The 21,700-nt window shown below is 46.6% G+C and overlaps 2 protein-coding genes across 2 annotated transcripts in view; one reads left to right on the top strand and one right to left on the bottom strand.

The window, feature by feature from the left end:
- Window positions 1-12,484, top strand: part of LOC143297021 (neuroendocrine convertase 1-like) — a 68,857-nt gene extending 56,373 nt beyond the window's left edge. The window contains exon 15 of the mRNA XM_076609165.1: window positions 10,657-12,484. Within this exon, the coding sequence (XP_076465280.1) occupies window positions 10,657-10,782 (126 nt within the window). The 3' untranslated portion in view covers window positions 10,783-12,484. The remainder of the gene's footprint in view (window positions 1-10,656) is intronic.
- Window positions 12,485-15,726: 3,242 nt separating this feature from the next.
- LOC143297480 (spatacsin-like) overlaps window positions 15,727-21,700 on the bottom strand; it is a 109,920-nt gene continuing 103,946 nt past the window's right edge. The window contains exons 43-45 of the mRNA XM_076609879.1: window positions 21,252-21,401; window positions 20,128-20,279; window positions 15,727-19,068 (exon numbers count right to left, since the gene is read on the bottom strand). Coding sequence (XP_076465994.1) covers window positions 18,864-19,068; window positions 20,128-20,279; window positions 21,252-21,401 — 507 coding nt within the window. The 3' untranslated portion in view covers window positions 15,727-18,863. The remainder of the gene's footprint in view (window positions 19,069-20,127; window positions 20,280-21,251; window positions 21,402-21,700) is intronic.

Genomic DNA, 21,700 nt, shown 5'->3' with positions numbered 1-21,700 from the left:
ACACTCTGTCATGAACCACCACCCACAGCACTCTGTCCCGAACCACCACTCTGTCATGAACCACCCACAGCACTGTCATGAACCACACCCACAGCACTCTGTGATGAACCACCGACAGCACTGTCATGAACCACCACCCACAGCACTCTGTCCTGAACCACCACCCACAGCACTCTGTCATGAACCACCACCCACAACACTCTGTCATGAACCACCACCCACAACACTCTGTCATGAACCACCCACATCACTCTGTCATGAACCACCACCCACAACACTGCCATGAACCACCACCCACAGCATTCTGTCATGAACCACGACCCACAACACTATCATGAACCACCACCCACAGCACTCTGTCATGAACCACCACCCAGAGCACTCTCTCCTGAACCACCCACAGCACTCTGTCATGAACCACCTACAACACCGTCATGAACCACCACCCACATCACTCTGTCATGAACCAAAACCCACAGCACTCAACACTGTGTCATGAACCACCACCCACAGCACTCTGTCATGAACCACCCACAGCACTGTCATGAACCACCACCCACAGCACTCTGTCATGAACCACCACTCTGTCATGAACCACCCACAACACTGTCATGAACCACCACCCACAGCACTCTGTCATGAACCACCACCCACAGCACTCTCTCATGAAACAACCACCCACAACACTGTCATGAACCACCCACAGCATTCTGTCATGAACCACGACCCACAACACTCTGTCATGAACCACCACCCATAGCACTCGGTCATGAATCACCACCCACAACACTGTCATGAACCACCACCCACAACACTCTGTCATGAACCACCACCCACAGCACTCTGTCATGAACCACCCACATCACTCTGTCATGAACCACCACCCACAACACTGTCATGAACCACCCACAGCATTCTGTCATGAACCACGACCCACAACACTGTCATGAACCACCACCCACAACACTCTGTCATGAACCACCACCCATAGCACTGTCATGAACCACCCACAGCACTCTGTCATGAACCATCCACAACACCGTCATGAACCACCACCCACAACACTCTGTCATGAACCACCACCAACAACACTCTGTCATGAACCACCATCCACAACACTCTGTCATCCACAGCACTCTGTCATGAACCACCACCCACAGCACTCAACACTGTGTCATGAACCACCACCCACAACACTGTCATGAACCACCACCCACAGCATCCAACACTCTGTGATGAACCACTACACACAGCACTGTCATGAACCACCCACAGCACTGTCATGAACCACCATCCACATCACTCTCTCATGAAACAACCACCGACAACACTGTCATGAACCACCCACAGCATTCTGTCATGAACCACGACCCACAACACTCTGTCATGAACCACCACCCATAGCACTCTGTCATGAATCACCACCCACAGCACTCAACACTCTGCCATGAACCACCACCCACAGCATTCTGTCATGAACCACGACCCACAACACTATCATGAACCACCACCCACAGCACTCTGTCATGAACCACCACCCAGAGCACTCTCTCCTGAACCACCCACAGCACTCTGTCATGAACCACCTACAACACCGTCATGAACCACCACCCACATCACTCTGTCATGAACCAAAACCCACAGCACTCAACACTGTGTCATGAACCACCACCCACAGCACTCTGTCATGAACCACCCACAGCACTGTCATGAACCACCACCCACAGCACTCTGTCATGAACCACCACTCTGTCATGAACCACCCACAACACTGTCATGAACCACCACCCACAGCACTCTGTCATGAACCACCACCCACAGCACTCTCTCATGAAACAACCACCCACAACACTGTCATGAACCACCCACAGCATTCTGTCATGAACCACGACCCACAACACTCTGTCATGAACCACCACCCATAGCACTCGGTCATGAATCACCACCCACAACACTGTCATGAACCACCACCCACAACACTCTGTCATGAACCACCACCCACAGCACTCTGTCATGAACCACCCACATCACTCTGTCATGAACCACCACCCACAACACTGTCATGAACCACCCACAGCATTCTGTCATGAACCACGACCCACAACACTGTCATGAACCACCACCCACAACACTCTGTCATGAACCACCACCCATAGCACTGTCATGAACCACCCACAGCACTCTGTCATGAACCATCCACAACACCGTCATGAACCACCACCCACAACACTCTGTCATGAACCACCACCAACAACACTCTGTCATGAACCACCATCCACAACACTCTGTCATCCACAGCACTCTGTCATGAACCACCACCCACAGCACTCAACACTGTGTCATGAACCACCACCCACAACACTGTCATGAACCACCACCCACAGCATCCAACACTCTGTGATGAACCACTACACACAGCACTGTCATGAACCACCCACAGCACTGTCATGAACCACCATCCACATCACTCTCTCATGAAACAACCACCGACAACACTGTCATGAACCACCCACAGCATTCTGTCATGAACCACGACCCACAACACTCTGTCATGAACCACCACCCATAGCACTCTGTCATGAACCACCACCCACAGCACTCAACACTCTGTCATGAACCACCACCCACAGCACTCTGTCATGAACCACCCACAACACTGTCATGAACCACCACCCACAGCACTGTCATGAACCACCACCCACAGAACTCTGTTATGAACCACCCACAGCACTCTGTCATGAACCACCACCCACAACACTCTGTCATGAACCACCACCCACAGCACTCTGTCATGAACCACCACTCTGTCATGAACCACCACCCACAGCACTCTGTCATGAACCACCACCCACAGCACACTGTCATGAACCACCACTCTGTCATGAACCACCCACAGCACTCTGTCCTGAACCACCACCCACAGCACTCTGTCATGAATCACCACCCACAACACTGTCATGAACCACCCACAGCACTGTCATGAACCACCACCCACAACACTGTCATGGACCACCCACAACACTTTGTCATGAACCACCACCCACAACACTGTCATGAACCACCACCCACAGCACTCTGTCACGAACCACCACTCTGTCATGAACCACCCACAGCACTGTCATGAACCACACCCACAGCACTCTGTGATGAACCACCCACAGCACTGTCATGAACCACCACCCACAGCACTCTGTCCTGAACCACCACCCACAACACTCTGTCATGAACCACCCACAGCACTCTGTCATGAACCACCACCCACAACACTCTGTCATGAACCACCACCCACAACACTCTGTCATGAACCACCACCCACAACACTGTCATGAACCACCACCCACAGCACTCTGTCATGAACCACCACCCACAGCACTCTGTCATGAACCACCACCCACAACACTCTGTCATGAACCACCCACAACACCGTCATGAACCACCACCCACAGCACTCTGTCATGAACCACCACCCACAGCACTCTGTCATGAACCACCCACAACACTGTCATGAACAGCCATCCACAGCACTCTGTCATGAACCACCACCCACAGCACTCTGTCACGAACCACCACCCACAGCACTCAACACTCCCACAACACTCTGTCATGAACCACCACCCACAGTACTCTGTCATGAACCACCACCCACAGCACTCTGTCCTGAACCACCCACAGCACTCTGTCCTGAACCACCACCCACAGCACTCTGTCCTGAACCACCACCCACAACACTCTGTCATGAACCACCCACAACACCGTCATGAGCCACCACCCACAGGACTCTGTCATGAACCACCACCCACAGCACTCTGTCAGGAACCACCCACAACACTGTCATGAACCACCACCCACAGCACTCTGTCATGAACCACCACCCACAGCACTCTGTCACGAACCACCACCTACAGCACTCAACACTCCCACAACACTCAGTCATGAACCACCACCCACAGCACTCTGTCATGAACCACCACTCTGTCATGAACCACCCACAGCACTGTCATGAATCACCACCCACAACACTCTGTCATGAACCACAACTCTGTCATGAACTACCCACAGCACTCTGTCCTGAACCACCACCCACAGCACTCTGTCCTGAACCACCACCCACAGCACTCTGTCATGAACCACCCACAACACCGTCATGAACCACCACCCACAGCACTGTCATGAACCACCACCCACAGCACTCTGTCATGAACCAAAACCCACAGCACTCAACACTCTGTCATGAACCACCACCCACAGCACTCTGTCATGAACCACCACCCACAGCACTCAACACTCCCACAACACTCTGTCATGAACCACCACCCACAGCACTCTGTCATGAACCACCACCCACAGCACTCTGTCATGAACCACCCACAACACTCTGTCATGAACCACCACCCACAACACTGTCATGAACCACCACCCACAGCACTCTGTCATGAACCACCACCCACAACACTGTCCTGAACCACCACCGACTACACTCTGTCATGAACCACCACCCACAACACTGTCATGAACCACGACCCACAACACTCTGTCATGAACCACCACCCACAGCACTCTGTCATGAACCACCACCCACAACACTGTCATGAACCACCACCCTTAGCACTGTCATGAAGCACCACCCACAACACTGTCATGAACCACCACCCACAGGGCTCTGTCATGAACCACCACCCACACCACTGTCATGAACCACCACCTACACTACTCTGTCATGAAACAATTCCCACAGCATTGTCATGAACCACCACTCTGTCATGAACCACCCACAGCACTCTGTCCTGAACCACCACCCACAGCACTCTGTCCTGAACCACCACCCACAACACTCTGTCATGAACCACCACCCACAACACTGTCATGAACCACCCACAGCATTCTGTCATGAACCATGACCCACAACACTCTGTCATGAACCACCACCCACAGCACTCTGTCATGAACCACCACCCACAACACTGTCATGAACCACCACCCTTAGCACTGTCATGAACCACCACCCACAACACTCTGTCATGAACCACCACCCAGAACACTGTCATGAACCACCACCCACAGCACTCTGTCATGAACCACCACCCACACCACTGTCATGAACCACCACCCACAGCACTCTGTCATGAACCACCACCCACAGCACTCTGTCATGAACCACCACTCTGTCATGAACCACCCACAGCACTGTCATGAACCACCACCCACAGCACACTGTCATGAACCACCACACTGTCATGAACCACCAACAGCACTCTGTCATGAACCACCACCCACAGCACTCTGTCATGAACCACCACTCTGTCATGAACCACCCACAGTACTCTGTCATGAACCACCACCCACAGCACTCTCTCATGAACCACCACCCACACCACACTGTCATGAACCACCCACACCACTCTGTCATGAACCAGTACCCACACCACACTGTCATGAACCACCCACAGCACTCTGTCATGAACCACCACCGCCAGCACTTTGTCATTAACCACCACCCACAGCACTCTGTCCTGAACCACCACCCACAGCACTCTGTCCTGAACCACCCACTACACTCTGTCATGAACCACCACCCACAACACTGTCATGAACCACCCACAGCACTGTGAGGAATCACCATCCACAACACTGTCATGGACCACCCACAACACTCTGTCATGAACCACCACCCACAGCACTCTGTCACGAACCACCACTCTGTCATGAACCACCCACAGCACTGTCATGAACCACCACCCACAACACTCTGTCATGAACCACCCACAGCACTGTTATGAACCACCACCCACAGCACTGTCCTGAACCACCACACACAACACTATGTCATGAACCACCCACAGCACTCTGTCATGAACCACCACCCACAACACTGTCATGAACCACCACCCACAACACTCTGTCATGAACCACCACCCACAGCAATCAACACTCTGTCACGAACCACCACTCTGTCATGAACCACCCACATCACTCTGTCATGAACCACCCACAGCATTCTGTCATGAACCACGACCCACAACACTGTCATGAACCACCACCCACAGCACTCTGTCATGAACCACCACCCATAGCACTGTCATGAACCACCCACAGCACTCTGTCATGAACCATCCACAACACCGTCATGAACCACCACCCACAACACTGTCATGAACCACCACCCACAACACTGTCATGAACCACCACCCACAGCACTCTGTCATGAACCACCACCCACAGCACTCTGTCATGAACCACCACTCTGTCATGAACCACCCACAGCACTGTCATGAACCACCACCCACAACACTGTCATGAACCACCACCCACAACACTCTGTCATGAACCACCACCCACAGCACTCTGTCATGAACCACCACCCACAGCACTCTGTCATGAACCAAAACCCACAGCACTCAACACTCTGTCATGAACCACCACCCACAGCACTCTGTCATGAACCACCATCCACAGCACTCAACACTCCCACAACACTGTCATGAACCACCACCCACAGCACTCTGTCATGAACCACCACTCTGTCATGAACCACCCACAACACTGTCATGAACCACCACCCACAGCACTCTGTCATGAACCACCACCCACAGCACTCTGTCATGAACCACCACCCACAGCACTCAACACTCCCACAACACTCTGTCATGAACCACCACCCACAAGACTCTGTCATGAACCACCACTCTGTCATGAACCACCCACAGCACTGTCATGAACCACCACCCACAGCACTCTGTCATGAACCACCACTCTGTCCTGAACCACCCACAGCACTCTGTCCTGAACCACCACCCACAGCACTCTGTCCTGAACCACCACCCACAGCACTCTGTCCTGAACCACCACCCACAGCACTCTGTCATGAACCACCACCCACAGCACTCTGTCATGAACCACCACCCACAGCACTCTGTCATGAACCAAAACCCACAGCACTCAACACTGTGTCATGAACCACCACCCACAGCACTCAACACTCCCACAACACTCTGTCATGAACCACCACCCACAGCACTCTGTCATGAACCACCACCCACAGCACTCTGTCATGAACCACCACCCACAACACTGTCATGAACCACCCACAGCACTCTGTCATGAACCACCACCCACAACACTGTCATGAACCACCCACAACACTCTGTCATGAACCACCCACAGCACTCTGTCATGAACCACCCACAGCACTGTCATGAACCACCACCCACAACACTCTGTCATGAACCACCACCCACAGCACTCTGTCACGAACCACCACTCTGTCATGAACCACCACCCACAGCACTCTGTCATGAAACACCACCACCCACAGCACTGTCATGAACCACCACCCACAACACTCTGTCATGAACCACCACCCACAGCACTCTGTCATGAACCACCACTCTGTCATGAACCACCACCCACAGCACTCTGTCATGAACCACCACCCACAGCACTCTGTCATGAACCACCACCCACAGCACTCTGTCACGAACCACCACTCTGTCATGAACCACCACCCACAGCACTCTGTCACGAACCACCACTCTGTCATGAACCACCACCCACAACACTGTCATGAACCACCACCCACAGCACTCTGTCATGAACCACCACCCACAACACTTATGAACCACCACCCACAACACTGTCATGACACACCACCCCTGTCATGAACCACCACCCACAGCACTGTCATGACACACCACCCCTGTCATGAACCACTCACATCGCTCTGTCATGAACGGTTAATGTTAAAGCCTTTTGTGGCCACCAGGCAGTGGAATCATATCCACTGTGTCCAGGGTTCAGGGCCCAGTCCTCTCCTTCCACTGTTCAAACCTTCCCCAAACCGAACTCAGGCAGTCATCCACGCCTGGTCGGAGTGAGAAAAGTCCCAGTAGAGGGCCTTGCCCAAGGACACAATACCAAGCTTCAAACCCTGATCAGTGGGGAACAACTGGAGACAGGTTTCTGTGAAGGAAACCTACCTGTAGCTACCTACCTGTACAAATGTAGCTACCTACCTGTACAATTGTAGCTACCTATCTGTACAAATGTAGCTACCTATATAGCTACCTACCTGTACAAATGTAGCTACCTATCTGTACAATTGTAGCTACCTACCTGTACAATTGTAGCTACCTACCTGTACAAAAGTACAAATGTAGCTATCTACCTGTACAACTGTAGCTACCTACCTGTACAACTGTAGCTACCTATCTGTAGCTACCTACCTGTACAAATGTAGCTACCTATCTGTACAAATGTAGCTACCTACCTGTACAAATGTAGCTACCTATCTGTACAATTGTAGCTACTTACCTGTACAAATGTAGCTACCTACCTGTACAATTGTATCTATCTGTACAATTGTAGCTACCTACCTGTACAATTGTAGCTATCTATCTGTACAAATGTAGCTACCTACCTGTACAATTGTAGCTACCTATCTGTACAAATGTAGCTACCTACCTGTACAAATGTAGCTACTTATCTGTACAAATGTAGCTACCTACCTGTACAATTGTAGCTACCTACCTGTACAATTGTAGCTATCTATATGTACAAATGTAGCTACCTACCTGTACAATTGTAGCTACCTATCTGTACAAATGTAGCTACCTACCTGTACAAATGTAGCTATCTATCTGTACAAATGTAGCTACCTACCTGTACAATTGTAGCTACCTACCTGTACAATTGTAGCTACCTATCTGTACAAATGTAGCTACCTACCTGTACAAAAGTAGCTACCTATCTGTACAAATGTAGCTACCTACCTGTACAATTGTAGCTACCTATCTAGATCTGTACAATTGTAGCTACCTATTGTAGCTACCTACCTGTACAATTGTAGCTATCTATATGTACAAATGTAGCTACGTACCTGTACAGATGTAGCTACCTACCTGTACAGTTGTAGCTACCTACCTGTACAAATGTAGCTACCTACCTGTACAATTGCAGCTACCTACCTGTACAATTGTAGCTACCTACCTGTACAATTGTAGCTACCTACCTGTACAAATGTAGCTACCTACCTGTACAATTGTAGCTATCTATATGTACAAATGTAGCTACCTACCTGTACAATTGTAACTACCTACCTGTACAAATGTAGCTACCTACCTGTACAATTGTAGCTACCTACCTGTACAAATGTAGCTACCTACCTGTACAATTGTAGCTACCTACGTGTACAAATATAGCTACCTACCTGTACAGTTGAAGCTACCTACCTGTACAAATGTGGCTATTTATCTGTACAAATGTAGCTACCTACCTGTACAATTGTAGCTACCTGCCTGTACAAATGTAGCTAACTATCTGTACAAATGTAGCTACCTATCTGTACAATTGTAGCTACCTACCTGTACAATTGCAGCTACCTTCCTGTACAAATGTAGCTACCTACCTGTACAAATGTACCTACCTACCTGTACAAATGTAGCTACCTACCTGTACAATTGTACCTACCTATCTAGATCTGTACAATTGTAGCTACCTATTGTAGCTACCTACCTGTACAATTGTAGCTACCTACCTGTACAAATGTACCTACCTATCTGTACAATTGTAGCTACCTATCTGTACAATTGTAGCTACCTATTGTAGCTACCTACCTGTACAATTGTAGCTACCTACCAGTACAAATGTAGCTACCTACCTGTACAATTGTAGATACCTACCTGTACAAATGTGGCTATTTATCTGTACAAATGTAGCTACCTACCTGTACAATTGTAGCTACCTATTTGTACAAATGCACCTGTCTGTACAAATGTAGCTAAAATATTGATAATGTTTCATATGCCTATCAATATATTGAAAATGTAATGATATTATTTTTGGCACATTTCTTTACAACATGAACACAGCAATAATTGCAAGTCAATTCATGAACAGGAGTAAAGAGAATAATTTAACGATGGAGAAATGTCTTTATAAATATATAGCTGGCCACCAAACAAATGCACACTCCATTGGCATTCTTTGGGGGGGATCCCTTTTGTTTCAGTTTCTCAAGGAGGCATCACTGCGTTCGGACAAATCCATATACGCTACAACACGTATGCTATGCAGATGCCTGACCAGCAGCATAACCCAACGTGCTTCGTCAGGCCTTGAGTGCGTGCTTATGTATTTGCGTACCGAACAGAGAGGACTTCTTCTACAGAATTTTGCCAGAGGACAACACTCCCATTGCCATGGGTTCCCTTAACAGTGCGCCAAGTGCGTGCTGGACACGGGACCTCGGTTTATCGTCTCATCTGAAAGATTTGACGCTCAGTTTGATTTTCCAGTCAAACTTGGGAGAAAGGGCGAGAGCGGGATTCGAACCCACACCCTGACGAGAGTCACTACATTGGCAGCTGAGCGTCTTCACCATTCTGCCACCTCCCTTTCCCTTATTTGGGTCAGAAGTCAAACCTCAAATTATAGGTAAATTCGTGTCATCTATCAGTAATGTGCCTGTCTGTATAAAGGTTACAATAATAATATTATTCACCTTATGTAAGGAAGTGATGGTTTATGGAGTTTATTACTGCTTATAGTTCAACCGACCGCACAAGGCCCTATCAGGACTGCCATATGATGCCAATGCTCAGCCACTCACTGATGTAAACGAAGTAACGGTCTGCCATATCAGAACCCATCGTCTTATTCCAGGTGGGGTCGTCCACCGCAGAGGAGGCAGCGTTAGAAGAGTTCCCCTTGCCATCACCATTCTGGAACTCCTCCAACCACCACCCCCAACACCACCCGCTACTGACCAACCAGCCCCCCCAGCCCTGAACAACGAGGCCTGTAGGACCACGGCCAACAGGGGGCTGAACTCCTTTATCTTGAGAAACATTCTCTGAATCATCTCCCCTGCCCATAGACACACACACACACACACACAACCGGACGTGCTGCTCTGTTGAGTTTTGACACTTTCAGTTTATCAAGGAGGCGTCACTGTGTTCGGTCAAATCCATATACGCTACACCACATCTGCTATGCAGATGCCTGACAGCGGCATCACCTAATGCGCAAAGTGAGGCCTGTAGTGCGGTGCTTGCATGGACATTTGTGTACCTGTGCGAGTGGATTTCTTCTGGAGAATTTTACCAGAGGACAACCAGGACGACTCATAAGGCCACGAACATCCGGCGATATGTACGACACCACCAGTGCAATCTCTAATCAGATAAGAAAACGACACAAGATCATTCCAAGTCAGCAGATGTCACACAGAGCAATACAGTCCTTTTTTTGTTAGCACAGTAAAAGACTGGAACCACCTGGAAGAAAATATAGTAAGAGCGCCAAGTCCTGAGATCTTTAAAAAAAAAAAAAAAACTATTAACATCCCAACAGTGAACGTGTCAAGCTGCGCACACCCCCCACCCGTCGCGATAATGCCATAATCTTGGCGACAGCGATGTACCCAACAGATACAGACAACAGTCTCGTTGCCAGGGTTATTTTTCAGTGCGCCATGTGTGTGCTGCATACGAGACCTTGGTTTACAGTCTCATTTAAACGACTAACCATATACTGTGCTCTGTTTTGAGTTTTGACACAATATATGCACTTTTTTTTTTTTATTTTGACACAATATGCTGTGTTCTGTTTTGAGTTTGGACACCATATACTATGCTTTGAGTTCTGACGCAGTATACTATGTTCTGTTTTGAGCTTTGATACAAACTACTTTGTTCTGTTTTCATTTAAGACATAATATATTGTGTTCTGTTTTGAGTTTAGACACAAAATACTGTGCTGTTTTTTTTGTTGTTTTGTTTTTATTTTGACACAAACTACTGTTCTGATTTAGGTTTTGACACAAAATACTTTATTCTGTTTTGAGTTTTGACATAATATGCTCTGTTTTGAGTCATGACGCAATATAATGTGCTCTGTTTTAAGTTTAGACGCCATATACTGTGTTCTGTTTTGAGTTCTGACGGAGTATACTATGCTGTTTTGAGTTATGATGCAATATAATGTGCTCTGTTTTATGTTTTGACGCCATAATCTGTGTTCTGTTTTGACTCCTCATACTTTGTTATGATTTGAGTTTCAACACCAGAATCTGTGCTCTGTTTTCAGTTTTTACGCAAAGTACTGTGCTCTATTTTGAATAGTGACACACTGCATGGATATGCCCCTATCATATGGTATCAGGGAATCATACAAAGTAAGGTATGATATCAGTAAATCATACAAAGTCAATAAGATATCGGGAAATCATACAAAGTGTTTCAGTAGTTTTGTGTTCAAACATGACTAATTCTTTGGGAAATTTTGGGGTTACTTGATTTTCAAACGCATTGTTGATTTTTACAGGTAAATGAATCCCCCCCCCCAAAAAAAATAATGATATCAAAAATGAAAATGTCTGCATGAGCAAGAGTCTGTGAAAGTTGGGGTGATTTTGTGTCGTTGGTTTTCCTCTCTCACTGGGTCTAACTCACACTGTGTGTGTGTGTGTGTGTGTGTGTGTGTGTGAATAGAATAGATTTTATTGTCATGAAACCGTAAGGTTTATAAGACACAAGTGCAATGGTAAAAAAAATGAATGAAGGAAAAAAAAAACACAATTAATCAATCAGTTAATACAGTAAATTGCAGCAGCATTCATAAAACAAATTTTCCTAATCTTGTTTGCATATATTCATCATCCGTTAGCATCACCTGACTGGGAATATTTCCTGTGTTATTCGAATTTTGAATATCTTTTAAAAATTGTTGCCTTAAGGTTTTATATTTAATACAATGATCAAGAATGTGTGTGAGAGAGAGAGAGAGCGAGAGCATGTTTGATGTCTTTTCACTGTTTAGTGATATTAGACGAGGAGGAAAAAAAAAAGAAAAAGGGATGGGGTGGGAGTGTGGGGGTGGGGTGGGGGGGAGGGTTGTGAGAGGGGGGGGTAGGGGGGGGAGGGGAGGGGGGGGGGGGGGGGGTATGTGTGTATGGGAGGTGAGGTGTGGGGTACAGGACAGGAGGTGGTGGGATGACTGTTGAGTTGTGGAAAACTAAGAGCTACGAAGAACTGTACTAAAAGTGAATTATAACATGAATTATAACAGTGTGTTAAACAGTGAAAAGCAAAAAAACCAAAAAAACAAAACAAAAACATTATCAGTCAAAGGTAGATATGAACTGGACTTTGAGTCAAACAATCAGTACTGGGACCACTCAATCCAAACTCCTACACTGTCAATGAAATAAACTGGGGCATTATCAGTACTGGGACCACTCAATCCAAACTCTTACACTGTCATGACTGGGGCATTATCAGTACTGGGACCACTCAATCCAAACTCCTACACTGTCAATGAAATAAACTGGGGCATTATCAGTACTGGGACCACTCAATCCAAACTCTTACACTGTCATGACTGGGGCATTATCAGTACTGGGACCACTCAATCCAAACTCCTACACTGTCAATGAAATAAACTGGGGCATTATCAGTACTGGGACCACTCAATCCAAACTCTTACACTGTCATGACTGGGGCATTATCAGTACTGGGACCACTCAATCCAAACTTCTACACTGTCAATGAAATAAACTGGGGCATTATCAGTACTGGGACCACTCAATCCAAACTCCTACACTGTCAATGAAATAAACTGGGGCATTATCAGTACTGGGACCACTCAATCCAAACTCCTACACTGTCAATGAAATAAACTGGGGCATTATCAGTACTGGGACCACTCAATCCAAACTCCTACACAGTCAATGAAATAAATTGGAGCATTATCAGTACTGGGACCACTCAATCCAAACTCCTACACTGTCAATGAAATAAACTGGGGCATTGTCAGTGCTGGGACCACTCAATCCAAACTCCTACACTGTCAATGAAATAAATTGGAGCATTATCAGTGCTGGGACCACTCAATCCAAACTCTTACACTGTCAATGAAATAAACTGGGGCATTATCAGTGCTGGGACCACTCAATCCAAACTCCTACACTGTCAATGAAATAAATTGGAGCATTATCAGTGCTGGGACCACTCAATCCAAACTCCTACACTGTCAATGAAATAAACTGGGGCATTATCAGTACTGGGACCACTCAATCCAAACTCCTACACTGTCAATGAAATAAACTGGGGCATTATCAGTACTGGGACCACTCAATCCAAACTCCTACACTGTCAATGAAATAAATTGGAGCATTATCAGTACTGGGACCACTCAATCCAAACTCTTACACTGTCATAACTGGGGCATTATCAGTACTGGGACCACTCAATCCAAACTCTTACACTGTCATAACTGGGGCATTATCAGTACTGGGACCACTCAATCCAAACTCCTACACTGTCAATGAAATAAACTGGGGCATTATCAGTACTGGGACCACTCAATCCAAACTCCTACACTGTCAATGAAATAAATTGGGGCATTATCAGTACTGGGACCACTCAATCCAAACTCTTACGCTGTCAATGAAATAAACTGGGGCATTATCAGTACTGGGACCACTCAATCCAAAGTCTTACACTGTCAATGAAATAAACTGGGGCATTATCAGTACTGGGACCACTCAATCCAAACTCCTACACTGTCAATGAAATAAACTGGGGCATTATCAGTACTGGGACCACTCAATCCAAACTCCTACACTGTCAATGAAATAAACTGGGGCATTATCAGTACTGGGACCACTCAATCCAAACTCCTACACTGTCAATGAAATAAACTGGGGCATTATCAGTACTGGGACCACTCAATCCAAACTCTTACACTGTCATGACTGGGGCATTATCAGTACTGGGACCACTCAATCCAAACTCTTACACTGTCATGACTGGGGCATTATCAGTACTGGGACCACTCAATCCAAACTCCTACACTGTCAATGAAATAAACTGGGGCATCATCAGTACTGGGACCACTCAATCCAAACTCCTACACTGTCAATGAAATAAACTGGGGCATTATCAGCACTGGGACCACTCAATCCAAACTCCTGCACTGTCAATGAAATAAACTGGGGCATTGTCAGTACTGGGACCACTCAATCCAAACTCTTACACTGTCAATGAAATAAACTGGGGCATTATCAGTACTGGGACCACTCAATCCAAACTCCTACACTGTCAATGAAATAAACTGGGGCATTATCAGTGATGGGACCACTCAATCCAAACTCCTACACTGTCAGTGAAATAAACTGGGCCATTATCAGTACTGGGACCACTCAATCCAAACTCTTACACTGTCAATGAAATAAACTGGGGCATTATCAGTACAGGGACCACTCAATCCAAACTCTTACACTGTCAATGAAATAAACTGGGGCATTATCAGTACAGGGACCATTCAATCCAAACTCCTAGACAGTCAATGAAATAAATTGGAGCATTATCAGTACTGGGACCACTCAATCCAAACTCCTACACTGTCAATGAAATAAACTGGGGCATTATCAGTACTGGGACCACTCAATCCAAAGTCTTACACTGTCAATGAAATAAACTGGGGCATTATCAGTACTGGGACCACTCAATCCAAAGTCTTACACTGTCAATGAAATAAACTGGGGCATTATCAGTACTGGGACCACTCAATCCAAACTCTTACACTGTCATGACTGGGGCATTATCAGTACTGGGACCACTCAATCCAAACTCCTACACTGTCAATGAAATAAACTGGGGCATTATCAGTACTGGGACCACTCAATCCAAACTCTTACACTGTCATGACTGGGGCATTATCAGCACTGGGACCACTCAATCCAAACTCTTATGCTGTCAATGAAATAAACTGGGGCATTATCAGTACTGGGACCACTCAATCCAAACTCCTACACTGTCATAACTGGGGCATTATCAGTACAGGGACCACTCAATCCAAACTCTTACACTGTCAATGAAATAAACTGGGGCATTATCAGTACTGGGACCACTCAATCCAAACTCCTACACTGTCAATGAAATAAACTGGGGCATTATCAGTGCTGGGACCACTCAATCCAAACTCTTACGCTGTCGATGAAATAAACTGGGGCATTATCAGTACAGGGACCACTCAATCCAAACTCTTACACTATCATAACTGGGGCATTATCAGTACAGGGACCACTCAATCCAAACTCCTACACTGTCATGACTGGGGCATTATCAGTACTGGGACCACTCAATCCAAACTCCTGCACTGTCAATGAAATAAACTGGGGCATTATCAGCACTGGGACCACTCAATCCAAACTCTTATGCTGTCAATGAAATAAACTGGGGCATTATCAGTACTGGGACCACTCAATCCAAACTCCTACACTGTCAATGAAATAAACTGGGGCATTATCAGTACTGGGACCACTCAATCCAAACTCCTACACTGTCAATGAAATAAACTGGGGCATTATCAGTACTGGGACCACTCAATCCAAACTCCTACACTGTCATAACTTGAGCATTATCAGTACCACAAGGGACATTTCCACAAATCATGATGCTAAAATGTGAGTGACACTAAAAATAGCAAATATAAACATTATTTTTTGTTGACTGGCAATACATAAACTGATGAAGCAGGTTGCAATAAACCTGAAAACAAATGATATTCAGCGCAAGTGTCAAGATCATCAAATCAACATGTAGTTCTGACAGTCACAATATTCAGCGCCTGTGTCAAGATCATCAAGTTAACACGTAGTTCTGATAGTCACAATATTCAGCACAAGTGTCAAGATCATCAAGTTAACACAAAGTTCTGATAGTCACAGTAGAGATGTTAATGTTGAGCACTGTATTATGAAGTCAAAACCCAGGCTTTATACAGGTTATTAATAATCAAATCTAAAAACATTTTAAAAACCTTAAAAACATCAAAGGCTGCAAATTTAAAGCTCTATGTTGGGAAGCCATAACATTATATGGAAGGCAAGACATTCTGAGTGCAAGTATGCTCCTTGCATACATAATCATAATCATCATCATAATCATTATTTTCCTTTTAACTCACTCAGTACGGCCAGTCCTCTCTTCTCCTCTACACAGACCCTTCGGATGTCCAGTGGGTGTCTGAATGACCCAACCTTTAGCTTCTGTCGTCAAAACTGTGGTATTCTTTGTCAACATTCACCTCTTCAGTATAAGAGCGTTCCGCTTGCAATATTTTGATGATGGTAATTGGGATGAAACGCTGTTAACGTCGTCTCTTTCGCCGTTCGTATGGAGAGAGTTAACATTAAACTCAGAGGGGACATGTAGCTGCTCTGCTTTCTCACTGGCTTTCACAGAAACTTTGTCTATTTTTCTTTCAGTAGGAAACCCAACTTAAAAATCTGTACAATCTGTGGATGATTATTAAAACGACTTTTAGTTTCAAGGACTAAAAATCAGGCGTCATTTTTCTGAGCAACTATTCACTGTTCGTTCTGCACGGAAAGAAATTTCACAGAAGCCATTATTCCAATTTCCATACCTCTTCCCAAATGTTCACAGTAGCCATTATTCCAATTTTCATACCTCTTCCCAAATTTTATGCTAATTTATACAGGCAAATTATTACTGAGATGGTAGTTCAGCCGTTAGCATGGAAAACATCTTGTTAATTTTTGATCATTGAAAACTGTCTTCTTGGAGCCATCAACATCGGACACAGACACTGCTTGGTATGGCCTGTCCTCCCATGCCCCTCCCCCCTCACCCCCCTTCCTCTATTCCCACCCACACGTGAAAACATACACTCAACACCCACACGTGTAAACATACACTCAACACACCCACACGTGAAAACATACACTCAACACCCACACATGAAAACATACACTCAACACCCACACGTGAAAACATACACTCAACACACCCACACGTGAAAACATACACTCAGCACCCACACAGGAAAACATACACTCAACACCCACACATGAAAAAATACACTCAACACCCACACGTGTAAACATACACTCAACACACCCACACGTGAAAACATACACTCAACACCCACACACGTGAAAACATACACACATGAAAACATGCACTCAACACACACACACACACACACACGAAAACACACTCAACACACCCACAGATGAAAACATACACTCAACACACACACACACATGAAAACATACACTCAACACACACACACACACACATGAAAACATGCACACATGAAAACATACACTCAACACACACACATAAAAACATACACTCAACACACACACACACATGAAAACACACTCAACACACACACATGAAAACATACACACATGAAAACATACACTCAACACACCCACACATGAAAACATACACTCAACACACACACATAAAAACATACACACATAAAAGCATACACTCAACACACACACACATGACAACATACACTCAACACACACACACACACACATGAAAACACACTGAGCACACACACATGAAAACATACACTCAGCACACATGCAAAATGTGAGTCAATCAGACTCATAGGGGACAATTGCACTGAAAACATGTGATCACCCATTGTTCAGACTGTGGTATATGTCCTCCTCTGTCTATACGTACACATCACTACACATCACAACACACACACACACACACTACAGCCACAGCAGCTTACTGGAAGGCAAGGGAAAGATGGCAACGTCTGGAATGTATGAACAACACCAACGTCATGGGACGCTTTACCTGCAAAGGCGCTACACGCCATATCTGCAATGACAAAGCAAACGAGTTCTGTTCATGAAGCCAGTCTTCCCCCACTGCCACAACTCCCCCTGGACAAAATGCTGGGCATCTGCATCATTCACAGTCTCCCGAGTCCTTTCTCTCTATCACATGCCGATGAGGTTGACACATCCAGTGAGGTATCCACACTCCTCACAGTCACCTCATGACCTCCGCTCCCTCGTGCGGCCCTCAGGGGGCGGGGCCCACAGTGTGCAGGGCCAGCCTGTCGGTGATGAAGGCGGAGGAGGCGTCGTGTCGGGCCAGGTCCCGCAGCACGTCCTGCAGCCCCAGGTCAGTGGCCAGGGTGTGCTGGGTCCACACGTCCTCACACAGCTTCAGCACTCGCCGCACAGCTCCCGCACAGCTCGTCAGCTTGCCTGGGCTGCCCCGAAGTCTGTCCACACACAGTGACACACATTGTGACACACACTGTGACACATGCAGTGACACATGCAGTGACACACAGTCACACACACTGTGACACATGCAGTGACACACACAGTGACACATGCAGTAACACACAGTCACACACACTGTGACACATGCAGTGACTCATGCAGTGACACACAGTCACACATACTGTGACACATGCAGTGACACACACAGTCACACATGCAGTGACACACACTGTGACACATGCAGTGACACACAGTCACACACACTGTGACACATGCAGTCACACACACAGTGACACATGCAGCGACTCATGCAGTGACACACAGAGTTATATACACAGTGACACCACACACAGTGACACATGCAGTGACACACAGTTATATACACAGTGACGACACACACAGTGACACATGCACTGACACACACAGTTACAGACACAGTGACAGAGTGATACAAACAGTGATGACACACAGTGACAGACATGAATACATACATGGCACAATACAACACATGGCACGACACAACACAACACAACACATGGCATGACACAACACATGACACCACACACCACATGGCATGAAACAACACATCGCACAACACAACACATTACATGACATAACACATGACACAACACATGACACAACACCACACATGGCACAACACCACACAACACATGGGCAACACAACACAACACAACACAACACAACACCACGCATCACATGACACAACACCTGACATGGCACGACACCACACAACACATGATACCACACAACACATGACATGACACAACACCACACAACACATGACATGGCAAGACACCACACGACACATGACATGGCACAACACAACACATGACACATCACATGACATGGCACGACGCAACACATGACATGGCACAACACAACACAACACACGTCATGACACAACACACGACATGACACAACACATGGCTTGACACAACACATGGGACAACACAACACATGGTGCGACACAACACATGGCATGACACAGAAGTTGACCCGACACAAAACACACACAAGACACAAGTGACACTGACTTGTACAGCGTGTTCTGGATGAGGGAGGGGGTCAGCTTGACGTATGTCCGGAACTCCTGCAGGTAGCGCATGTCTCCCGACATCAGCACGTGGTTGTACAGGGCGTCTGCCCAGTCCACCGCTCGCCCGTACGCCTCCGTCACCACAAAGACCTGGAGGCCCGACAACACACACTGCATCAACAGGTCTTCACTTTCACTTTCACGACCAGATGCCTCACCTGCAGCGATTCCAGCAGACAATCATATTCCGACTACGCACGGGGCACTGCCGCCTGCGAGACCTCATGTACCGAATGAAGCTTTCACACACTCCTGACTGCCCGTGTAAGACAGGCCCACAAACCCCGGAGCACATCCTGCAGTCCTGCCCCCTGTATCAAGATGCACGGACGCAGCAGTGGCCCTATGGAGCCACACTGGCAGAAAAGCTCTGGGGCACCAAAGAAGACCTCATCAAGACCACCACCTTCATTTCCAGCATAGGACTGCAAGTCTGAGACCATGATCACGGGGAACGCAGAAGAAGAAGAAGAAGAAGAACTTTCAGTTTCTCAAGGAGGCGTCACTGTGTTCAGACAAATCCATATCCTCCACACCAGCGGCGAAACCCAACGCAATCAGTCACACCTTATCTGCATGCTTGAATATTTTTTGTTTTTGTTCCCATCAGAGAGGATTTCTTTTGCAGATTTTTAAGAGGATGACGCTCTTGTTTGCCGTGGGTTCTTTTTCAGTGCGACAAGTGAGTGCTGCACACGAGGCCTCACTTTTATCATTTCAGATAGATGGATAGACAGACAGACAGACAGACAGACACAGATAGATAGATAGATAGATAGATAGATAGATAGATAGATAGATAGACAGACAGATAGATGGATAGATAGACAGATAGACAGACACAGACATATAGATAGATAGATATAGATAGATAGATAGATAGATAGACAGACAGACAGACAGATAGACAGATAGATAGATAGATAGACATATAGATAGATAGATAGACTGATAGATAGATAGATAGATAGATAAGAAATTTATTAAAACAAGAGCAAAAGGGCACACACACACACACACACACACACACAAACACTGACTACTGTGTTATGCAAGTCATACCTCTAGAAATCTGGGGTGTGTGGCCATGAAGGTCTTGACCTCATCAGGGGTCAGGTTGATGACCCTGACCCCTGAACCCAAGAGGTGGAACTGGAGGTTGACAAGGCGCGCCCAGCGCAGACACTTCTGGGCACTGGTGTAGCACTTGTCCTGTCACATCACACAACACACAACACTTCTAGCTACATACTGACACACTGTTTCCAGGCTACATACTGACACACTGTTTCCAGGCTACACAAGACATACTGACACACTGTTTCCAGGCTACACAAGACATATTGACACACTGTTTCCAGGCTACACAAGACATACTGACACACTGTTTCCAGGCTACACACTGACACACTGTTTCCAGGCTACACAAGACATAGTGAAACACTTTCCAGGCTACACAAGACATACTGACACACTGTTTCCAGGCTACATACTGACACACTGTTTCCAGG

The sequence above is a fragment of the Babylonia areolata genome, chromosome 22 (genome assembly GCF_041734735.1).
Source record: "Babylonia areolata isolate BAREFJ2019XMU chromosome 22, ASM4173473v1, whole genome shotgun sequence".
Lineage (NCBI taxonomy): Eukaryota > Metazoa > Mollusca > Gastropoda > Neogastropoda > Buccinidae > Babylonia > Babylonia areolata.
This window is presented reverse-complemented; position numbering and strand designations above follow the sequence as displayed.